Source organism: Molossus molossus, unplaced genomic scaffold (genome assembly GCF_014108415.1).
Source record: "Molossus molossus isolate mMolMol1 unplaced genomic scaffold, mMolMol1.p scaffold_m16_p_4, whole genome shotgun sequence".
Classification (NCBI taxonomy): Eukaryota; Metazoa; Chordata; class Mammalia; order Chiroptera; family Molossidae; genus Molossus; species Molossus molossus.
The window spans coordinates 105,612,230-105,636,731 of NW_023425377.1; the positions used below are offsets into that span (position 1 = coordinate 105,612,230).

Here is a 24,502-nt window from a genome sequence, read left to right on the forward strand (position 1 = left end):
TTTCATAGTGTTAGTTCCGTTTAGGGAAACCTACTTTCGATCTGTTCAGTTCAGCACTTTTATTAGCATTTCCTATGTAGCAGCTACTAAGACAGGGACAAAGTTTAAAACATAAACAGAGATGTTTTCTTTGCTTTCCGAGAGCTTATTTGCACACACACTACAGGTAACCGCGCCTGGGGCAGACTGCAGTCTAGTGTGTGCTGTGCGGGGACGGAGGAGGGCGAGCGCCTTCATTAGGGCGGAGGGAAAACCGCAAGAAGGAGGGGACTGTAGAACCATTTTTTGAAGGGACTCATTTTTTCATACCTTAAAAATATGCGTATTTTTATAGCTTAAAGTTAACATACGAGGTGGTTAGGTTGTGGTGGTGTTGTTTTTAAGGGCTATACTTGAAACCTCCAAGATGGAGAAGAACGTAACTCAAGAGGACTGGAAAGAGAATGATGCAGATGAATTGTGGTCCTGAAATCAGGCATCCTGAGCTCTTGATGACTGTGTAATCATTGGAAGCTGAGTTCCTCATAACGCACCCGAAACGATATGTTCGTGTTTCCTCCTCCTCCACAGAAACACAACAGATTGCTGAGAAGGGCAGATGCGCAAGTCTAATGAACCATCTTTCCATTTAAAGAGTGCCCAGGAGTATTCGGTAGATAAATAGCAGTGGTGGAGGTGCGCTCTGCAGACTTCGGCTCCCTGCTCTGTGTCTTCGCATTGCTTATTAAGTTAAGCATTAAGCACATACCCACCCCCACACACCTTGCCTTACCCACAAATAATAGCTTTAGAATTTAACTCCAGTCTTTAATTTATCTTGTCATTTTATTACACCATAGGCACTGAATTATTTATTGTTTACTTATCCTTGATATTTATGGAACCTCCAGTATTGTATCTCATAGTAGGTGCTTGGTGAATCTTTGTTCCGTGAGTAGAGGGCGGAGGAGCACAGGCATGGGATCCTGTGGCAGCACCATGAAGGTCCCGGGAGAGTCGTGTTCCACATAAAGGCATCCCTGTCTCCAAAGTCAGGGACAACCAGCAAATCGTGACATGACCCCTGTGTCACTGGACTCGGTGAGGAGACCTGGATGCCACGCCATCCACGTCACCTCCTGGGGCCAGGGGCAGGCCACTTGGTCTCTCTGACACGTTTTCTGACCTGGTTTCCTTAGGAGATAAATCAAATCTACATTCTGACTTTCACCCTGAAAGCCTCCTGATTTCCCTCCCAACAGAAACCTGTCTTACAGTTTTTTCCTCCAGCTGTCTAAAAAGCGTCTTCTCCACCAGAAGCTTCACCCTAGTTAGCCAACCTTGCTTCCCTAGGTTACGTCAAATTGCCTTGATATCTGACCTCGTGTGTGAGGACTGAGGAACAGAAATGTGGGAGCTGAGATTCCGGTGTTAGAAAATGGAGGAATTCTGATAGTATAGCAAGCCCTTCCTGAGTCAGTATGTCCAGGCGTAATTCCTAGGATCATCAAGATTCTGTGCATGTGCGTTTTCCGTGGCAAACAGTCTTCTCAGAGTGGTGTCTTCGGGGGCATCTCTTCGCGAGCTCTCACCTGACTCAGCGATGCAGACGAACCGCAGGCCTTGCCTGAGCAGCACTGGGGCCGTGCACTCAGCCCACGCTGCAGGCCACGGGCCACTTGTTAACCTGCCCTACCACCCGCGTAGGTGCGCAGAGTGGCTCTACCCGTCTTACAGGCGAGGAGACATAACCCCTGTGGTTCAGTATACGGCGTTAAGTAACTTCCCCAAGCCTTTGGCGCGCCAGCGTCAGACCGGGCTGACTTCAGGGCCCAGGCTCTTTGTTTCTAAGCTCGACCACCTGCCTGCACATACGATGTGCCACATGCCGAGTAGAGATAAGTTTCCAGTTCTTTACTGTTTTGGATCGCTTAATAGAGAAAATAGACATTTTCCTCGTGTTAACATGGATGCTGTGTGGTCCAGCAGTGCTTGATGGGCACGGTCACAGCACACCAGGTCTTTAAAACTGCGACCACCCCTCTCCATCTTCAAGGTGCCCACTGCCTTAGACATGAACAGAAACTGCTTCTACTACGTTGAGTGAAAATCAGTCCACTCCAAGGAGAAGCAGAAGGTATGTCCAGCTTCCAAGTAGACAACTTCAGTAGAAAAGAAGAGCAAGCTCTTGTGCAGTTTTGTCTGTTTGTTGAACTTTCTGGAACATGGCTCCTGACTGAATCGTAGAGAAGGGTCTCCACATAGGACCAAGTGCGTGGGTTTGTGGATTTTGTGGACGACTTTTCCTGGAGCCTCATGCCATGCAGCTCGGCATGTGGAGGGCGACATGAGCTCGCAGGGTGACTGGCTGTGTATGAAGTCAGTGGACAGATTTCCGACTCCTCTGTTACGGGAGTTTTCAGGGGAGGGTGGTGAAGCATCCCCAGCTTAGTGCTGTACTCGCCACATATCCTTGCTCTTGTCAAATGTGAGAGCTTTGATCTGTCCCACGTTGCTTTTACCTCTTGGGGAGTCCTCCAGGACAGTGGGTTAAAACACAGACTGAGAGGCTGACACTCGATTCCAGGTCTCACTTCTGACAGGAGCTGGGAGGGCCCGGCAGAGGTAACTGGAGCTGAAAGAGATGGTGGACACAGCAGAATCCTCGCTGAATCTGAAGTCTAAAGACAGCCAGGCAGACTCCCAAGAAAAGCCGCCAGAGCGAAGAGCACTGCTCACGCGTGGAGAGCCAGGCAAGGCAGCATGTCCAGGAGGCCAGCATGGCCCAGCGAGGCCAGGGCAACGCGGCCGGGCCTCCCAGAGGGGCCCCTGTGCTGCAGTCTGTCTGCCTGTCTCCCCCTGCAGCCTCGAGGGGCGTGGTCGTGTCTGAACAACCTCGTTTGCCCCAGCTGGTCATTCCCATTTCTCTCATCCTTTGTTCCTGACATCATAGGAAAGGTTAAGGTGTCTCCAAGGGACAAAGAAATAGAAAAGATATCATGACTATGGTTGATTGTTCAATGGATTGTTTTCCAAGAGTTTTGCTTTGAGTCTCTAGTAAGCTTGAAATGACCTGGTTTTCTTCCTGGATAAATTGCCTATAAAATAATTTCCCTTGGTAAGTGTCTGTATATCCCATAGGCAGTACTACTTTAAAGCTAGTAGTTTGAAAAAGCATCCAAACCGTATTGACTGGTTCTAGACGGCCCAGCTCACTGAGAGCAATGCACTTCCCTCCGAACCCCGACGAAGGGAACCCGTTTGGTCAGCCAGCACCGTCACCCGCCGCGCTTCAGCTCCGTGCCGTTTTCACAGTTGATTTTATTCTTCATTTTATAGCAGTGCGTCCAGGGCTTGCCAGCTTTGGATGCCTTCATAGTTCGTCTAAGCACTGGAAAAAATAACCAATATTTTTTTCTAGTAAAGTTGAATAAAAGATACATCTTCGGACTCTACTCCTGTAAAACCAACAGCTCATTTCAGATGTAAGTGACAGGGCTTTCGGAGATGAGGTCCTCTGGGCTCAGAGCCCTTGACCTCTCAGAGACCTGCCCACTGGGGCACAGCCCAGGAGGGGGGAGGGCCCCTTGGGAACCCCGGTGCTCGGTCCCTAATCCATCCTGAAGCCTGGTTTCCTGTTTGTGCAGTGGTTTCCTTTGGGGGTAGTTAGCAGAAGGCTGCTGCTGAGCACAGGCTCCCTCCATGTTGGGCCCCTTGGACAAGAGTGTCTTTAAGGACATTGAAATGTGATTACAATCAGAATTGATTGCTTGACAACATGCTTTTTGTGTCCCATTCTTGCAGATATAGTCATCTAATTATGCCTGTCTGCTGTCAATTTTTATTTCCCGAATTACATAGATTTGGATTATCCAAGGGAAAGTCTTATTTCCCAGTTTGTTTCCCCTCAACATCTCTCGTAGAGTTAATGCATCTCAGAGAACACAGGCTCATTTTCACCTCCGGACAAGCCAGCTGTAGGTGAGAGCACTCCCCAGATGGAACCGGGACTCAGAATGGAGCTCCGATGTGTATACTTCCCAGCTTCTCTGGGAACAGCACTAGTGAAATTGTTGGGATCAGAGTTTTGCTCAGATTTAGGAGCTCCCAAACCCTTCTGGGAACATGACCTGGGGGTGGAAATCGTGGGGACCAGAATAGGACTAGGAACTCCCTAGTTGTGTATTCCTTGAGACAGACTAGGGGGCACATCCTGGGTGTCTCTGGGTCAATTTCAGAACTTCTGCAGATCCCTATATTAAAGTGGCACCGATGGCTCAGGATTCTGGCTTCCTCCTGACATACTCAGACGGAGAGGGGTCTCCTGTGCCGACCACCAGTTGACCACCTTTTGTTTTCCCACTGAAGGCTCCTCTGAAAGAGTCTTTCTTTCTGTTCGCTCACTGAGAGATGTCCACAGTCACTTCCTGTGTCCATGAGAAGCAGAGGGTGGGCTCATTCATAGCATAGATCCAAGTCACCAGCCCGCTGTACATTCCAACCCTTAATCTAGCTATGACTCCTGCTTTCTGTCCCGGAACCACCAGTCGGACCCCTTACCCAATTTCCATTTCCATCCCTACACTAAATGTGGAGTTATTTTCAGGGCCATTCTTCCCAAAGTTGGCGGATCTGTGCTCTGTTTTTCTCACATGGTAAGAATGGCCAAGTTCACAGGGGAATGAGAGACCTACAGGCCCCCGCTGATGGTCATGTGCTGGGCCTTCTAGCAGTGTCTCCAGGGATGCTCAGTGGCTGCTCACTCCCATGCCCCTGCCACGTGGCCGGTGGATGCCATCCCTGTGTGTACCTCCACAAAATGATACGTCGTGACATGGGAGAGCCCAGCCGAAGCCACTGTCGCTCAGGCCACAGATGCGGGGTCTCCTGCACGACCTCCCGCTCCCACCACAGGCACGACCTGCCCAGTTACGTCTAAACCACACGAGTTACCATGTTACAGGAGTGAGCGTGCAATAGAATACGGAATGCTTAATATCAAAACTATGAGCGGTAATGGAATTTATTGTGTAATGTCAGAAGGTGTTTCGGAATTGTCATTGTCTTGGTTTGGACATGCTCACTGTAACCACTCGCGAGAGGGGGGAGGAGGAGGCAGAAGCGAGGCTGGGGAGCTACCACTGTCTTCCTCTGTGGTCTGGGGACAGGTGTGTGGCGTGCCCCAGCGAAGAGGGCCAGGGGGTCTGTGTACACCGGCAAAGGCAGCGAGCTTCCCATGTTCTCCTGATTTCTGAGCTAATTGCCAAGGGTCTTTGCAACACTTTTAATATGTTAAGAACCTTTAAATGGCTGGCAGGTCTCCAATAAAAGATGGCAGTGGTGGGAAAGCTCATTCTTTTGATGGGCAAGTTGCAGGACATGGTGCCTGGCGCTGGCGCTCCGTCCCGGGAAGGCAAGGGCAGGACACTCCTGCATCCCAGGCCGCGGGACATGGTGCCTGGCGCTGGCGCTCCGTCCCGGGAAGGCAAGGGCAGGACACTCCTGCATCCCAGGCCGCGGGACATGGTGCCTGGCGTTGGCGCTGGCACTCCATCCCGGGAAGGCAAGGGCAGGACACTCCTGCATCCCAGGCCGCGGGACATGGTGCCTGGCGCTGGCGCTCCGTCCCGGGAAGGCAAGGGCAGGACACTCCTGCATCCCAGGCCGCGGGACATGGTGCCTGGCGCTGGCGCTCCGTCCCGGGAAGGCAAGGGCAGGACACTCCTGCATCCCAGGCCGCGGGACATGGTGCCTGGCGCTGGAGCTCCGTCCCAGGAAGGCAAGGGCAGGACACTCCTGCATCCCAGGCCGCGGGACATGGTACCTGGCGTTGGCGCTGGCACTCCATCCCGGGAAGGCAAGGGCAGGACACTCCTGTATCACAGGCCGCGGGATATGGCAGTCAGGAGCGTAGACCACAGAGGTCGACCGCTTTCATGCTGTGTGACCTCTTGCAAGTTAGTGCCTCAGTGTCTCCATTTGTAAAAGAGAATTCTGCCGCCTACACTCCTAGGGTGGTTGGAATTAAATGAGTTAATGTGGAGGAAGCACGTAGAACAGGACCCGACACCGATTATTGCTGTTAAAACATTATTATTATCACTACTATTAGTAGTATTATCATCATCATTAGCAGCAGCAGCAGCTGTGTGCATCTCCCCGCAGGGCTGGTTACGATCTCCGTGTCTCCCAAGCATTCTAGAAATATTCCTGAGAGCCTTTTAACTAGTCCGGATTGCCAGCCGAGGTCGCTGCGCTGCCGGGTCGCCCTTCCACATAACCAGCTGTTCCTCAGCTCGTACTTCTGCACTTCCTTCTCTGAACCTGCCCCGGGCAGCTGTCTCTCCCGCGCCATTCAACTTCTAAATATAGTCCAGGTTTTTTGCCCTGTCATCAGGTTCGCTGGGTGTGGCAACCGAGGTATCAGCCTTCATCCTATTCCAACTGGACAGCCTTCCGACATTTTATCATCTCTGAAGGCAGAATGCAAACGACAGCTTTGGGCACATTGCTTCCAGGGCCGGTCCCAGGGTGAATTGGGGCTTCCTTCCCAGAGCAGGCAGTGAGGGCGAGGTGGTTGATCCCACCAGCGCCGACCAGCTGACAGGCCCATTAGCAGTGGAGGGTCCCTGTTAGCGGCTAAGAGCTGACTTGGCATTAGCTCCGGGCGTAATTGAATGCTTTGGGAAATTTGATTAAAATGTGAGAAGGACGCTTCCCGGCATAGCGCTGTAAAGACTGTCTGATATCATCCAGGGCAGGACCAGTTGTTCTGCTCCAGCTGTCTCTGAGGGGACAGTGGGCCAGACTTGACGCACCGCGTCGCTGAAGTTTAGCTCTGCCTGATGTAGGAGAGATTAGTGCTGAGTCCAAGGCTTGCTTGTTGCCTCTGAGAAGGACCTGAAGGGTCCCCGAATGCGGTGGCCTTTCTGCCTTGCTCTTAATACGGTTTTTATGTAAGGGAATTACTGGCCCACTGTTTGCCTGAGAAAACCAGATGGTTGCACCGCCACAGGCACCAGGGACTTCTGAGATTTGTGCCAACCTTTTAGCATTTGCCTGTCTCCCAGAAAAACTGAGAAGATGCTACCTAGCATGTTTTGTGATTTTTTTCCCCCCACTGAAAAGTGGGCTTCTGATCTGAAGGACCAGAGCAGGCACCCATATGTGACTTTTTATTGATTCCTTTTCCTTTGGGCAGAAGAAGTCAGCTGCCGCTGGGGGCGGTTGCGGCTCAGCCTCGCCCCATCTGTAGCCACCAGTCACATTCGCAGACTTGTGTCCACTTCAGATTGTGTGCGGAAGCGGGGATCCCCGGGGAGCAGAGCTCCGGCTCGCAGAGGCTCCGTCCCAGCACTGCCACAAGAAGACAAACAGAAAGCTGACTTGCCACGTTATCCATCCGATAAACCACCCAGGGGAGAGGAATAGATACTCATCACGTCCTGGCGACTCAGCCAAGCCTGCAAGTCCACGCGCAGCATTTCCAGGCGCAGGCAGAGCCCCTTTCCTCGCAGAGCAGAGCGCCCTCCTGACAGCGCTGTCCACCCGCAGCCGCCTGCCGGGGACAGAACAAAGGGAGCGCTCCCTCTGATTTGGGCTGGGTAGCGGTTTCTGCCTCCCCGGTGGTTTGTGGAGGTTTGAATCCTTCTCCATAAGTTACACAGAACCTGCTCCTGGCGCTGCCGCGTTTGCCTTGATGTTCAGGCAGCGCCGGCTGGCGGGGGGCCTGTGCTGCGGGTCAGCGCGAGCGGAGGAGCAGCGCTGGCTTGAAGAGACGCTGTGGGATGACTCGGTTGGCTTGTCACCAGAGGACGTATCTGTTACAAAGGTCATGTAGATTTTTTATTATGGAATTTCCACCTGAGCACCCGTGTGCTTGTCTGTATGTGACAGCAGCTCTAATAGCTAAGTTTCAGAGCACTTCTGTAACATGTCTTGCTGCTTCCTAGTAGCTCTTTTTTCCAGAAAGTTCTTTTGTTTAATGAAGGTTCTTTGAAAGGGGTGAGGGTGAGAGCCTTACCTGTAGCATAAAGTTTAAAAGGTATATTTCAAGGAGAGGGTGGTTTGATTCGAGTGTCGGCAGGTTGGGGAATCTGCTACTTAGAATGTGCCCCCTGGAAACTCCAACCTCCCCTGTGCGAGTGGGACGTGTATTTATTTTCTTACTGAAGGACAAGGGATGGACTAAGCCAGGTTTCTTGGTTCTGCCAAGTCCACCTGAGCCGGCAGTTAATCCATAGTGCCCTGGGGTTATTCTGTGCATAATGGCTGCAGTCGTAATGTGTAAAGGTAAGAACAGTATGCTGAAGAATGGATGTTCACCTGTGATTTTGAGAAACTACACGTGATGATGGGAGACATTGATTCCACCACCAACACTAAGCAAGTGGCTGTGTGGCCAGCACTGAGCTGGCTCTGCTTACAGAGTGAACAGGACAGCACGGCCGCTGTGCCCGGAGCTGCGGGCCCGGGGGAGGAGCGGTAGAGTCTTCTTCAAACAGGACTCCTTGAGCAGTCCGCCCGCCCAGCTTGGTTCAGAAGGCCTAGCAGCTGCCGCACCCTCCGCTGTTATGTGGCCTAAGTGGGTCACCTGACTGTGTTCTTCCTCATCTTGAAAACCATTTCTGTCACGTCTTGGGATGATGTAAAGATGAATACAGTTATAGTCCACTTTGGGGTAGAATATTCTGTTTGTTCCTTCTTGATTTGCTTTTCTTACCTTGTTATTCTAGCAGAGGACAGGACTGGAAAGAGAACAGGAAACTCAGCCCGAACGCTGTGGGCCCAGGGACGAAGGGTACAGAGTGTGCGAGGCCAACACTGAGGGGCATGAAGTGTGGGGCGGGGCTTCACCGTCCTCGGGTCCTTCACCTGCGGCTCTGGAACATGTCCTCCCTCTGAGAAATGCTGACAGGTGAAGAATACCTGCTATTACTGAAGGTGATCAGAATTTTCTGGTGACATCTCTGTGTTTAGGAAAGAACAAGTCAGTGTCTCAGGAGGCAGAGGGTGGCAGTTTGATTTGCCTTCAGAATGCTGATCTTTCACTTTTTTTGGAGGTTTTATACAATTTTCTTTCTTTACAGAACGAAGTTGGCCTACTGGAGTTCTTCCAAAATGTGATCAAAGAAACTAGGGCAGAGCCCAAAAAAGTGACTAGTTGGGTCCTCAACACTTTTCTGGGATTTTTAAAGCAACAGAACCTTGCTGTCAGTGAGAGGTGAGTGGGGTCTGGGATTGCTTATTCCTTGGGGTGAACTCTGTGTCCAGAAGCAGCTGAAGAGGGCAGAGCCAGGGTTCACTCTCCCTGTTCCCCTCAGTATCTCTGGACAAGACACAAACAAACACCCCTGTGGACTCTAAGTTCTGAAGCTGTCCTTTATCACATCTGAAAAATTCAGATGTCTGGCCTTTTTTTTAAATCTTTTTTTTCTTTCATTGATTTTTAGAGAGAGAGGAAGGGAGAGGGAGAAAGATAAAGATATCTATGAGAGAACATCACTTGGCCGCCTCCTGCATGCCCCCAGCTGGGGATCGGGCCCACAACCTGGGCATGTGCCCTGACTGGGAATCGAACTGGCGACCTCTTGGTGCATGGGTCGATGCTCAACCACTGAGCCACACCGGCCAGGCAGATGTCTGAATTTTTATTTGTTCACATCTCTGACTGTCCACAATGCCTTGTCCTGTGCTGGGGCCTGCAGATGAATAAGACGAGGAGTTTACAAGTTTGAGAGGCTACAGACCTCTAAGAAAACAGCAGGAGATCCCAGCGGCAGTGCAGTAGGTGGATGTCACACTCACCTCCTCCCAGGACCAGACTGGAACTACAACTCAAACAGAGAGCAGTCAGCCTGAATAACCCCTGAGGACTGGCTGAAGAGAGGTCTCACCACCAGGGGTTCACAGAGCAGCACATGGAGACTGGTGGGACGGTGGGGGCGTGAAGGGGCTGCCCTGCTCCCGCAGGCGGCCGTGGCTGAGAGGCCAGAGGGCTGTCTCAGCTGCAGAGGTTCCCCCGAGGAGCGAGGGGCCTCAACCCCAAGCCAGGCTCCAGAGCTGGGAAGAGGCACCCACGTTATATCTGGCTGTGAAAATCAGCGGGGATTCTGTCTGCTGGGGAGAGACAGAAGTCTGCTAGAGACACAGGAGCCCTCTTAAAGGGCCAACACAAACTCTCACTGACCCTGGGCTCCAGCAGAGGGATGGCGGAGTAGACTAGAGTCACATGAAGAGAGACTGAGGTTTGTGGCTCTGGGGAGAGAGCAGAAGGCACAGCTGCCAGGATCCCTGTGCCAAGTCTCTCTCCCACACCGCAGACACCACCTTCCTTGGGTGGAGCACTCCCCTCATTACAGCATCAGCCTGGGAGAGTGCAGTAGCCTCACCCTCTGGACTGCGTCACCCCACCCTGTGGAGCTTGCACCCTGCTGAGGAGTCAGCTGCCTGAGCCAGGGTGTAGAGGTCTGGGCAGATCAGGATGTCAGTGACTGAGTGGTGTGGTTTGGTGGGTGTGTCATGGTCTCAGTAGCATCCATGGCCATGGAGAAGCACAGTGGAAAAGACAGGCATGTACTGAGATATGATTCCAGACGTCGTTTGCTCAAAAGTGTTAACTCTGTACAGTGCCAACTGGATGTCCAGCCGCCTGCTCGCAGTGGGCGTGTGCGCATATTAGTGTGGCCACATGGGGCCGTGCGCTTCCTTCCTTAGCTGCTAATCGGCAGTGACCATGAGCGAGCTCCCCTCTCTGACCCTCAGTCTCCTCGCTGAATGACAATGACCCTACCTGCCTCCAGGGGTCTTGAGAGGAAAGTACAAGTGCCTGGCACATAGTGGGCCCTGTGTCATTCCTTTCTCTTGGCCATCTTGGTGTATTAAGTGCCAAAGCAATGGCCAGCCTCGCTCTCCTAAACTCCTCTCCATCTGTTGCCTTGTGTCTTTCATTCCTGTTCGATTTGACTTAAGAAATTCCAGTCTCTGCACTGAAAGTAAGGTGGCCATTTAGTGAAGCCCTAGAGCAGTGGTTCTCAACCTTCCTTACGCCATGACCCTTTAACACAGCTCCTCATGCTGCATGTGGGCGGATCTGCATGTGGGGGACCCGCCTGGAGACGGAGAGAGGAGCCGTGTCTCCCCTAAGACCATCGGAAATGTGTGTTTTCTGATGGTCTTAGGCGACCCCTGTGAAATGGTCTTTCGACCCCTAAGGGGGTTGCGACCCACAGGCTGAGTACCGCTGCCTTAGAGGATTTGGTGAGGGAGAGGGCTGGGCGACAGCAGTGGGAGACGAGGAGTGGGAATGGAAACGAACGGGCGTGCTTGTGGACCAGGGGCAGAGACCAGACACAGACCCTCACCCTCCGGGTCATCGTCTCCTGCTGGAGACGTGCCCACTCCAGAACTGGCATCTGACAGCAGCAACCGGTAGCATGTTTCTGCTGCCTTCGTGCTGCATAGGGATGGCTTGTTTGCCCGATGGGTGGGGCATCTTCATCATCGCCCGGTGCACTTGGAGCTAGTGCACGCAGTGCACCGGATACCCTGTGGGGAGGAAGAATTCCGTGACACAAATATTATTTGACCTACTGTGTGTCAAGCACTGTGGGTATAAAACAGGGATTGAGAAGTCCCAAGTGCTGTTAGGTCAGTGGAGTTATTTTATAGCATAAATTGATCACCTAACTAATGAATCAAGGTCATTAGGCGAAAGACAAAGTATTTTTAGTTACCTTATGTTTTATTTTTGGCCTTCTCTATCTCAGTATCCCTTATGTCATGGACTCATGGGAGTAGGGACCCTTTTTTGCATGCTCTAGCAATCCAGTTCCGCCTCGGTGCTGATTATGGTTCTACACTGCCTACACTCTAATTGGCCGTTGTATTTTCTAGGATTGTAGAACATCCCAGAAACTTGATTCTGCATTTCTTGTTAGTAAGGGTGGGAGTTTGGAAAAATGGTATCAGTTTATTTCCCAGCTCTCTGCCCTTCTTCCTGTTGTGATTAATCAGGGGGCTTCACAGACGTTCCCGATACCAACGTAATAAGCCTAATTTCCACTTGGAATCACCTTTATCCATATGTACTTTGGGATCAACAAACATTTTAAGGATGAGGGCTGCCTCCATGTGTTACCTGTTTAGAATGAACCACCCTAACAAGGTTTCACTGGACTTGAATCAGACTGTACAGTGAGGACACCTGGTTACCTTGCACTCACTTGGTTTGAAAGGCATGGAAATTGGCTGAGGCTAAGCGGTAGTTTCAACTTTTCATGATCGAGGGGTGTACAAAGAAATCAGTAGTGAACGATGGCAGCCGAGGCTTCAACAGGTGTTCGGAGCGGCGTTGGCAGTTTGGAAGCTTCGTTGACCCAGACACGCCATGTACCTTCTGTTTCAGACCAGCCCGCGGTGCCCTCACGTAGACAGTGTTTCATTAGCCTCACTGTTGTGTGTGTTTGGAAGTAGCAAAACCATATTTTTTAAAAGAAATAATCTGTAATTCAGTCTTGTATTTTCACTAATCTAGGCACACACCTCAGCTCCTACCCCTGAGGGTGAATTAATGACACTTTATGTATCTGTTTGCTCCTTGGCCTTTTATATCGTGGAATCTTGGTCAGCGAGTCATGTCCTAGAGGTACAGATAATGAATTCTGGGCCCTTCTGTGTCCAGGAAGCCTGCAGGAGAGAACGGTCTATGCAGATGCCCGTAAGGATGGGTAGTCATTGCGGTCCCTTAAAGAAAAGTTCTCACAATGAAAAAGAATGAATATTTGCAGAGAAACACTAAAAAAAGTGGCTTTGTTAGCTGTTTTGTTTGAAGTAAAGTTTAGGCTGACCTTTCCGTTGCAAATACTTCGTTATTGGGCTTTTTTCTTTCTTCTTCATGGTTCGTGAATTTCGCAGCCACCTCCTCTCTTTGACTAATTAAACTGAGGTAGCGTTTCCCCAGCTCCCGCCCAGCAGCTGCTACTGCTGGTGGTAAAGCAAAGGAAAACCGCCAGTCACACAAATCAGCTGCATCCGAACACATAAAATAACTAAATAAAATAAAGCCCCAGTGGCCTGTTGTTTTCATTCCTGGGTGGGGGTTTAATTATTTAAACCTATAAAATCTAGTGTTGCAATTCTGTAAAACTATGCAGATATGCTGACAACATGAAATGTAACTTTCTTTTCTCTCCTTTCGGGGGCTGCTAGTCCCGTCACACCTTCTGCCCTGGCCGAGCTTCTCAGCCTCCTGGACCGGAAAGCAATTTCTTCAGCAGCTGCCAAACAGGTATGTCCACTGCTCTGCTGGCCCAGCAACTTTCTGTGACACTCAGATGCCATCACCAAGTGAATTTCAGAGTTGAAGTCGTAAATGCTTATAAGTGCTACTTGTATTCGGAAAGGTAGAAATGTTTTATTTAGCAAATAAAATAAAGCCTGGCTGAGCTGGGCAGGTGATTTGCTTCTCCTCTTTGCTAACCAGGGGGAATACTTATTGTTTGGCTTTGCCTGGAATGTTTCCCAAACATGTTTGTGTAAAGGGCCCGGGGCCTGCAGTTCCGAGGCCTGCCACTGTGGGGCCTGTCCCGTGCTCTGGGAGGCTCTGCTGGCCTCCGGCTCCCAGCCATGTTTCAGGGGCTCATGTTTGTTTGTTGTATGGTTGCCCCTGAAGGTCAGTCTTTCGGCGAGGAGGGTGAGGTCAGACAGCCTGCCTCAGGCTTAGAGAAGATTTTAAACATGTGCCCAGAATACGTGAAAACAGAAAAATAGCATCATCATCAAAAGTAGCCTGCACCTCATCTCTACCTCCACCTAACAGTCTTGGGTGGGTGGGTGGAAGATTCCTGGAATTCTGAAAACAGACAAGTGAGCACTCAGAAAGAGAGAACACCAAGGTGGCCACCTGATCTCCACGTCAGATATCTGCAGCTGTCAATGAGGCAGCCAGAAACTTAATGTTACTTTAATGGTGCCTTTGCATTTAATAGTTATACACACCCGCGGTAGTGGCAGGTGACAAAGTGGGGCTTTGGAAAGTGGCTGCTTTTGGCTAATTAGGAGGCACCGTGGAGCCCACACCCGCCAGCTCCAGTTCGCTGTAAAGCTGGAGGTGGGAATTGATTAGAGCTGTTTACCCACCAAGTGAGCCTGACAACTGCAGGGCCCTCGCCACGTTCAGGAAAGGGTTTTTTTGGTTGCCTGGATGTCAGAGGAATACAAATGTTTATGACAATACTCAGCAGTAGCAGAAAGATGAGATGGCCTGAGGGCAGAAAGTATATGTATGTATATAAAAGAGCAGATGAATTGTAGCATTTGAAAAGGGGGAGGAAGGAATATTTCCCTTTCCATTCATCTTGCCCCACCAAAATAAAAGGGGAAAAAACCCAGTGCAGTGAATACGATCGATTCAGTGGGAAGACGTGGAGGATGCTGACAGCTGGGTTCAGATACAGATAGAGACACTGGCTTCTGAACAGACTTCGAGCATGTGTACCAGAGGTGAGGTGAATCTGGCTTCCATGAGGCAAAATGAAACGAGTCTGATGAGAACGGTGAGAATTATGTACTGCACAAGGAAATCTCCCCTATCTATCATTGCCTTGGTAGTTTTGCTTTATTATATTTCTTCTTTGTCTTCTGAATTTCTGGTGAAAAAAAAAGATGTTTTTTTTTTTTATAAACAATCCATCCTTCTGATACATATGCATGGAAAGATGCCTGGAATGGTATTCATCGTTATTAATGCTAGTTATTTGAAGGTGGTAGATTTGAGAATCAATTTTTTTTCAGTATTACTTAAACTTTTGTGATTACTATAGCTTTGTAGTATAGTTTGAAATCAGAGAATGTGATGCTCCCGCTTTGTTCTTGTTTCTTAGGATTGCTTTGGCTATTAGAGTCTTGTTACAAACCTTAGGATATTTTTGTTCTATTTCAGTGACACGTGCCATTGGGACTTTGATAGAGATTACATTGACTCTGTAGATTCCTTCAGATGACATGGACATTTAACAATGTTAATTCTAATCCATGAACACGCAATATCTTTGTTTCTTTGTGTCTTCGGTTTCTTTAAAAATTGTCTTACAGTTTTCCATGTATAGGTCTTTCATCTCCTTGGTTAATCTTATTCCTAGGCATTTTATTCTTTTCATAAGGATTGTAAAGGATTGTTTTCTTCATTTCTCTTTCTGATAGTTCACTGTTAGTATATAGAAACAAACAGATTTTTGCATATTGATTTTTATATCCTACAACTTTACTGTCTTTGTTATTTCCAATAGTTTTTTTGGTGGAGTCTTTAGGGTTTTCTACATATAAAATTATGTCGTCCACAAAGTGATAGTTTTACTTCTTTCCCAATTTGGATGCCTTTTATTTGCTTTTTCCTGCTCTGACTAGGCCTTCCACTACTCTGTGAATAGAACTGGCAAGAGCGGGCTTCCTTGATTGTTCCTGATCCGAGAGGAAGAGCTGAGTATGATGCGAGCTGTTGGATTGTCATGTGGCCTTCATTGTGTGCGGTCCTTTCCCTCTAAACCCACTTTGAGAGTTTTCGTCGTGAATGGATGTTGTATCTTGTCAGGTGCTTTTAATGCATCTACTTGAGATTATCATAGGATTTTTATCCTTCATTTTGTCATTTCCTCTTGTCTACTTTGAGGTCTGCTTTAAACAAAAATCAACAAGAACCTTTGTAGACAGTGTTATATGTCATGCATACAAATGATATTATGTCTTTATCCCATTTAGTGCTTCAGTTCTTTGCACATTCACCTTTGCCCTGCTTCTCGTTAGGGTTTGGGGTGACGTCTGTTGCTTTTAGAAGGATGGCCTTTCACAGTGCTCGCCTTAGACCAGCGGGGATGCCCTCACTTAACGGTCACAGCTCCCTCCCTGTCATGCCCCTGGACAGGTCTTCCTCCCCTCACAGTGACCCTGGACGCTCCCAGGATAGGCGGGGGGGCCTGCCTGCTTTCCTTCCAGACACTTTTATTTATTTTTTTTTTTTTTTATTTATTTTTTTTTTTATCCTCACCCGAGGACATTTTTCCATTTTTTGTTCAGGTAGAGTGGGAGGGAGAGAGAGGAACAGAGAGAAGGAGAGAAACATCGATGTGAAGGGACACATCGAGTGGCTGCCACCCGCACAACCAACCAGGGCCGGGGACAAACTGCAACCGAGATACGTGCCCTTAGCGGGAACCGAACCCGGGTCTCTCCGGACCGCAGGCCGATGCTCTAACCGCTGAGCCAAACCGGCCAGGGCGCTTCCAGACACTTTTAAAAAACTTTAGAGAAATACTTGGCTCCTAGGTAAGAGGATGTGTGAATTCAGTCCCCAGGGAGCTGGAGGCTGACTTTCTGCCCGGTTCAGAGCTGGCTCGGTGGTTAGGGTGCAGTTAGGCAGTCCCGGTTTGTGTTGCCCCCTGCTGTGGCAGGCCTTTCTTAACACAGATGACCAGCACCGCACTGGGAGCTCCTTGTCTGTATGTATGTCTTGGGTGGGCAGCAGCAGAGCCTGGGAGCTGCATGCCTGGCCAGAAACAATTGTACTCTGAGCGCACTTCCCAGGGTGGTGATTAAACACAGACAAAAGCTGAGGATTTATACTGCAGCATGAGGCTGCCAACCACGGAGGCCATTACATTGTTGCAGGAGGGCCAGGGGAGGGAGCCCTGCGGAGTCTGGCCTGGGGGCCCGCAGTCCCCTTCAGTGGCTCCCTCCCTGCTGGGTTCCAGCCAGGAGTGCAGTCTGTCTTAAACAGGAATTAGCAGAGGATTGGACCAATGGAGTCTACTGTGTCAGCCAGGGGGCTGGAGCTGGGCTGCAGTGGCCACTTGACTAACTTGGGAAGTTAATAAGCCGATCGATGTGTTCTAACTCCAAGAGCAGGAAACACTCCAGCCACCAGGCTCCCCTTTGTTCCTGGAGACCACTGAAACGTGTTTCTCTAACGTCCCTCCTCTGTGCCCCGCCGGCCAGCTCTCAGGGAGCAGCCAGTCTCTGTATAAAAGTATCCGTCCTGGCGCTGTCTGCTTTCCCTTCTGAACGGTGTGGTTTGGCAGTGGTCCCCAAGCTGCTTCACACGCCCCTGTTCTGGCCATTGTGGCTCAGCCTAGGCTGGTGCCCTGCTCGGCCCGCTTGGCTCAGCTCTGCTCGGCTCAGCTCTGTGTTTTCAGCTGCAGCTGCTTCACAGGGAGGCAGGGAAGACGCAGGCCCGGGAGGGGCCCTGAGAGGCAGGCTGCCCCTGCAAGGCCGTCCGCTGAGCTTCCCGGCTCCTTTCCCTGCAGAGGGCGCTGCATAGATTCTTGGTGGGAGTCCTTGCTCTGATCCTCGCGTCGAGCCAGAGGTCTGGAGTCTCCTGAGATCTCCACTCTCTTGTCTGAATGTTGGACATTTTCAACTGGGAGCTTTTTTAAGAGACTACAGAGATGAGCAAACATTGGTCAAAGTCTGAATACCTACCAGTAGGGGTTAATTTAATTATGATAAATATAGTTGATGGATATTAGCTTTTAATATAAGAAAAACTGTAATAAGTGAAATAAAAGTAGGTCATAAATTGGATATATGTTATGATCACAACTGTGTTACAAAACAAAGAAAAAGATGGGAAGGGAAAACTCCAAAATACTAACATTGGTTATCCTGAGGGAATGGGAATACAGGTGATTTCTTTTTACCTTTTTCATATTTTCTTATTTTCTACAGTGATCATGTAGTAATTTTTATAATTAGAAACTATGTTTTTTATTTATTGGGTGACATTGGTTAATAAATTATGCATTTTAGGTGTACAGTTCTATAGTACATCATCTGTGTGTTGTACTGTGTGTTCACCACCCCAAGTCAAGTCTCCTTCCATCACCATGTGTCCCCCTTTCCCTCCTCCTGCCTCCCATCACCCCTTTCCCTCTGATAATCACTGTACTGTTGTCTGAGGTGGGTTTTTTTCATTCACCTTTTTCACCCCACCCCAAACCCCCTCCCCTCTGACACCTGTCAGTCTGTTCTCTGAGTCTGTGTCTGTTTTGTTAGTTTTTGGTCACTAGATTCCACATATGAGTAAAATCATGTGGTACTTGTCTCTCTCAAATTTTAAGTCTTAATTTAAGAAAAGTCCATCAGGGAGGGGCAGAGAGACTCTTCAGACTTGCTGTGGCAGCCCCGAGGGTGGCCCACACTGTGGCTTGTTCCTTCTGTCCCGTGCTGGGAAGCTGGTTGAGGGCAGAGAAGGCTCCCCCGCCTGGGTGCCCCTCTCTCGGTGCCTGCTCACTATTAAGCTGAAGGAATACTCGAAAAGTTGAGTTGGAGGCATGTATGTTCTGTATTTTTCTAAAAGGAGGGACAGGTTTTCCCTAGGCAGCCAAGGCTGTTTGGTGGTAGCCAGAGGCGCCCTTCAGGGAGCTCACAGAAGCACCCACCAGAGACACCTCTGGGCCACATCACTGTGGGTGTCCGGCAGTGACACTGCCTGTCGTAGCCGTGATAATATTTGTCGTTTGTTTCTTTCCAGACTGGGGAAAGCTTTGAGCGCTGCTGAGACTCCGAGCGCCTTCCCCTTCATTTGCTTTGCTGTGTGGTCATTTTTTTCAGTTACAGTTGACATCAGCGTATTAGTTTTAGGTGCACAGCATAGTGATAGACATTTATTCACCTTGCAGAGTGATCACCCCAGTAAGGCCAGCACCCACGTGACACCACACATAGTTATTACTGTATTATTGACTATATTCCCTATGCTGTATTTTACATCCCTGTTTCTGTTTTTATAACTGCCACTTTGTACTGTTCTTTTTTAATGTTTTTATTGATTTCAGAGAGAAAAGAAGGGAGAGGGGAGAGAGAGAAACATCGATCAGCTGCCTCCTGAAGGCCCCCTACTGAGGATCAGCCCCAAAACCTAGGCCGTTTTCCTGACCAGGAACCAAACCAGAGACCTTTTGGAGCTTGGGATGATGCTCACCCAACTGAGCCACACTGGCCAGGGCCCAATTTGTACTTCTTAGTCCCTTCACCTTTTTCACCCATCCCAACCACCCCCAGTATGGCAACTATCAGTTTGTTCTGTTTGGAATTTATTTTGACTTTTAGATTCCACATAAATGAAATCATATTGTTTTGTCCTTGTCTGACTTTCTTCACTTAGCATAATATCCTCTAGGTTCATCCATGTTGTTGCAAATGGCAAGATTTCCTTCTTTTTTATGGCTGAATAATAGTCCACTGTATATATGTACCACATCTTCAGCCAGTTGTCTGTTGATGGGCACTTAGGTTGCCTCTACACCTGGCTGTTGTAAGTAATGAACATAGGTGTGCACACATCCTCTCAAACTAGTGTTTTGGACCTCTCCGGATAAATGCCCAGAAGCTGAACCACTGGGTCATATGGCAGTTCCATAACCAATATTTTGAGAAACCGCCACAGTGGCTGTACCAATGTATAATCCCACCAGCAGTGCAGGAGGGCTCCTCCCTGCCCACGTTCTGGAACAGCTGCTGTTTGTGGATTTATTGATGCTGGCCATCCCGACAGGCGCAAGGCGGTCTCACTGTGGCGCTCCCTTGCGCTTTCCCTGATGACGGCCAGCGCCGAGCACTGCCTTCACGTGGGTACTGGCCCTCTGCGTGTCCACCTGCACGCCCATTCGGGGTTCAGTTGGATTGTTTTGGGGTATTAAGTTGTATGAATTCCTCATGTCTTGTATATTAACTCCTCATCGAATGTATCATCAGCAAATGTCTTTTCTCATTCGGTAGGTTGTCCCCTCGTTTTGTTGATGGTTTCCTTCTGCACAGGAATGTTGTAGTTTGATGTAGTCCCATTTGGTTTTTTCTTCCTTTTGTTTCCCTTGCCTGAGGAGACACATCCAGAGACATATTGCTAAGAGTGATGTCAGGGTTTACCGCCCGTTTCCCTCTAAGTGCTCCATGGTCTCAGGTCCTACACCCAAGTCCCCAGTCCCTCTGAGCTCATTCCTGTGTGCAGAATAAGGACGTGGTCAGCCTCACTGCCCTGCATGGATCTGTCCAGCTTTCTCCACACCATCCACCTAAGAGCTGTCCCCACCCCACTGCACACTGCTTCCTCCCCTGTCAGAGGTCAGTCAACACATCTGTCCCCACGCCAACAACATACTGCCTTGACCACCATAGCCCTGTCTACAGCCCGAAGGCAGGTAGCATGATGCCTCCAACTTTGTTCTTCCTTCTCAGGGTTGCTTTGGCTGTTTGGGGGCTGTTGTATAGGGGTTCCAGTACCAGCCAAGTCTGCCCTTCAGGTTGTCCTTTGTGAAGCTGGTTGGGTGGTGCTCTGGTGTGGTCTGCAGCCGGCCCCCAGGTGTGTGGGTTCTGGAGCCTCCTGGGGAGGGGCTCTGGTGCAGGCCAAGGTCAGCCACTGCTTCTGCCTGGCTTAGGGCTACTAGGTGATCTGCGTTTGGTCACTGCTTGTGCTGGGCTCGGAGGCTCTGCTGTGAACCCAGGCTGGCTGCCACCAGTGCTGGGCTTGAGACCCACTGGTGGGTACCGTGGGTACTGAGGCCAGCCACCACTTGGGTCAGGCTGGTGGCTGCTTGGTTGAGGCTACATTAATGCCAAGACTGGCACGGCTTATACCAGGCTTGCGGCCACCTGATGGGAGTTACAAAGCAAATTGAGACTGACCATCACTTGTGCCAGGCTTGGAACCCCTTAGCTAGAGGTACAGGGCACGCCAAAGCTGGCTGCTGCTTGTTTGGGGTTGGTGGACCTTTGAGAGATTTTAGGAATGTCCACAGCTTGAGCTAAGGCAGGCCACTTGCGTGGAGGCGAGCAAGTTGTGGGGGAGGGGTCTCAGAGAAGCATGGGGGCAGGGTGAACGGTGTTAGCCAGGCCAATGGAGGTGGAGAGCTCAGACTTGGCGCCACTCTGCCAGGTTGGCCGGGTGGCGGAGGAGCTCCACAAAGGAGCAGTGGCTTCTGCCAGCACCCGTCCCTCCCGCCCCTCGGCCAGCCCAGTTCCTCACCCCCTGTGCCTGGTGCTTTCCGAGCTGCTGCCGCTGTGCTGGAGCCCAGAGCGAGTGTGTCTGAATGAACGAGTCCGTGCGCTGGCCCTCGAGGGACGCCGTGGTCCCCGGCAGCCTGTTCCTTCCCAGGCAGTCCCCCCACTTCTCCACAGCCAGGTGCTACAGGGACCCCTCCCTCCTCCTCGGGGGGCCTCTGCAGCCGAGAACCCTCCCGTTCTTGACCTCCACCCGTGGACACGGGACCTTCAGTTCCATGTCTCTGCCCCCTACCATCTCGGCGTGGCTGCTGCTTTCCAGGACTTGTGTTCAGCTCCTGTCACTTAGTCGTGATCCTGAGGTGGTTGTGGGAGGAGGCAAGCACAGCCTTTACCCACTCTGCCTGCTGACAGGAACTGTGTGCTAATCACTGACCAGCTATTTCTCTGGGAGGGCGGGCTCGTCCTCAGCCGGGTGGTCCCGGGGTGGTCAGTGCTGACGGCAGGCCGAGAGGGAGGGGTGCCGCAGGGGACACCACCCGCCAGCTCACACTAGAGGAATGAGGACAGCTGCTCTGGAAAATGCGTTCTTTAAATATATTTTCCTTTTTTCCAACTTTGATAAGTAGAAAAATACAAATGCCATTAACTGGTGATCACCCTAGCCAGATTTGGATCCAGATTTGGATCCAGGTCTCTACAGATTGTGATTTATGTTTTTAGTTGTTTTCCATTTTGTATCTTCATTGTGGGACCACTTCCTTGCTCCCCTAAAATCATGTTTCCCAGCAGACTGGGTTTTCTGGACCTCATCTAAGTGCAGTGGTTACTTCCTTCAGCCTGTGAGGCCCCATCCTTCACCAAACTGTCACTTCAGTTAATTCCGTGGACAGGAGACAGAGCTGTGTTGGCCCTCTGGCTCCTATCAGCGGGGGCCCTGTGAGTTCTGGCCGCACCCCTCCCGGCCCCTGCCTGCCAGGGGTGCCTGTCTCTGCAGGTGCAGCCTCAGGCTTTGCTGAGGGCGCGGCTCAGGTGTGTCCACATGCCCTTAGAGCAGCCGTGTCCGCAGGTGCTCCAGGAGCGGCAGGCCACCCGCGGGCCAAGCCCCCAGTGGGGATTCACCGCGTGCTCGCTGACCCCTCGCTTCTCTGCTTCTCTGCCTCTCTGCCGTGTCCCGCCTCCGGCCTGCAGGTGCTGGAGGAACTGTGGAGGGGTGAAGGGAAGACGGCAGCGCAGATCGTTTCAGAGAAGAGGCTGGAACTGATGCGGGATCCAGACGCCCTGGAGCAGCTCTGCCAAGCCACGCTGGAGGAACACCCTCAAGTGGTAATGACCACCCACGGGGTGCTGAGGGCCTTCTGGGCGGAGGAGGGCCAGCCCGGGGGCGTGGCCAGCAGCCAGCCCGGGGGCGTGGCCAGCAGCCAGCCCGGGGGCGTGGCCAGGAACCCCTCCGCAGCCCTTAGAGGCCCCACCTGCCCTTGGCTGGCCCCTTTCATCAGTGATTCCCTAAGTGTTTTTGTCAGTTTTCAGTTAAGGTCAAGAGGTGACATTGGGTAAATATTAGAAACAAAACTTTGCCTAAGAAAAAGGGAAATCTACCCATGCAGTTCAGTCTGTGGAGTTTTAGTTTGAAGGGTCGTTCTCAAACTCCCAGACCCGAAGTGCACCCCCAGGCCCGCCGCCCTCCCCTGCACAAGGGGGGCCTCGGTGATACACCAGCCGCAGGACCGCAGAGGGGAGGCAGCGAGGGACTCACTTTAGCTCCGTGCCTTTAAGAGGTGGGAGGAAAAGCGTTGTAAATTAAGGATTTTCTCCACAACTGGAGCCTAGACGAAAATCCAAGTCATTTTTTGTTCCGAGCGCAGAACAAATAGAAACGCTGCAGTGAGTAGCATCCCTCCTCCCTAATCAGCGTCCTGTCTAGAGTTCTCAGCGGAGACAGGAGGCCAGCATGGCTTTCACAGTAGCCTCCCTACCCACCAGCTGGCCGGGGACACGGCTCGGAAGGCTCGACCAGGTCGGGTCTGCACTGGTCTTGGCAGCCCGTCCTCCTGCCTCAGCCCTGGTGACTGGTGAAGCCACTGAGTTTCAGACGGCCCACAGCTCGAGCGCCGGCACTCGCGGGGCAGCAGGTCGGGCCAGCGCCCTGCCCCCACGGGGCCTGCCCCACCTCCGATCCCAGCCCAGTGGCCGGGAGAGGCCATTCCGTGGGCTTGTTTTCTAGGCAACGGGGACGAGTCCGTCCGGGGAGAAAGAGAGCCTGCTGCGCTGACCGCCCCGGAGGGCTGGGAGCCCTGTGGCCCCGGGGGACAGCTGCCCGGGGGGGTCACGGGTGGTGCCGCACCGCCCTCCGCCGTCTGGTCAGAAGGCAGAGCGGCATCTCCTGTGACAGAGCCCAGACGCCCCCGGAACTTAACCCCCCTTTCCCGCTCCCATACTAAAAAAAGGAACAGTTTAAGTTTTGGTAAATATAAACCTTAATTTAGGATTTTTAGGTAGGAGTCTATTTTCTCCTCTAAAACGGTTTCTGTCCTGTAAGGTAATGGATGTGAAGAAGGGAAACCCCAGAGCTATAAATAAGCTGATTGGGCTGGTCCGAAAAGCAAGTCTTAACCGAGCAGACCCGACCGTGATCAAGGAGATCCTGGAGAAGCAGCTGTCATCGTGAGCCACGTGGCCCCTGCCGGGGGACTGCAGCCCCCCCACTGCCTCCCCTCCGCTCGCCATCGACCGCAGACCGGCTGTCACCGCGCAGCGAGGTTGGGAGACTGCACGTCTCCTGCTTAGTGTTCAGAGCTCAGCGAGACGGGCTGGGGCGTCACCTTTCTAAGACAAGTTCATTCTGCAGTTCCTCCAGCAAGTGCTTCTGAGCGCATCCCAGGCCCAGCACTGTCCTGGGTGCCGGGGACAGTGATCGCGCAAGACCAGCGTCTGGTTGAGGAAGAGGAAGACGGGACAAATCCGTTGACAGTGCCAGCCACCTCCTGTGTTCAGAGCGGCCTCTGAGGGTGGGGAAGGAGGAGTTAGCCTTGTGTCAGGTGTTAGTACTAGTCGCCATCCACTGACCAGAAGTGAGGGTGTCCATTCAGCTCCCCGGGGACCCCAGGAGGCAGTGCTCTGAGAACAAATGCATTTTTTTCCTTTTGGTAAAATAGACAACAGAATTTTTCAAATAAATTTAATCAATAAAATATATACTGAAATATCACATAAAAAATTAACTTACACTTCAAAGGTTGTGCAGTTGACAATCCCCACCCCCCTCAGGCCAGAAAGAGATAAAAATAAGCTATAATATTAAATTGATTTGTTTTGCCTGGAAAGAATAAGATTATAAACTGGCAAATCAGAATCTTGACCTTTAACAGTAATTTTGGTGCAGTTACAGTCTCTCCATGGAGGCTGGGTGGCCTTCGCCCTGTACTTGTGACAATACTATTTCTATCACACTGGGATGTCCCTTTGTTCATTTTATGTCTTTGTTACCTCTGACAGTGTTTAAAGACCTGTTTTGCAAATGGTGTTTTTTAGAAGC

The 24,502-nt window shown here is 50.9% G+C and overlaps 1 protein-coding gene across 2 annotated transcripts in view; it reads left to right on the plus strand.

Moving 5' to 3' along the window:
- The window catches only part of GATB (glutamyl-tRNA amidotransferase subunit B), a 72,592-nt gene extending 48,889 nt beyond the window's left edge, over positions 1–23,703 (plus strand). For both annotated transcript variants that reach the window (XM_036241152.1, XM_036241153.1), the window contains 4 exons: positions 9,069–9,202; positions 13,189–13,267; positions 22,159–22,293; positions 23,507–23,703. In XM_036241152.1, the coding sequence (XP_036097045.1) occupies positions 9,069–9,202; positions 13,189–13,267; positions 22,159–22,293; positions 23,507–23,635 (477 nt within the window). In that variant the 3' untranslated portion in view covers positions 23,636–23,703. The remainder of the gene's footprint in view (positions 1–9,068; positions 9,203–13,188; positions 13,268–22,158; positions 22,294–23,506) is intronic.
- The last annotated feature ends 799 nt before the right edge of the window (positions 23,704–24,502 follow it).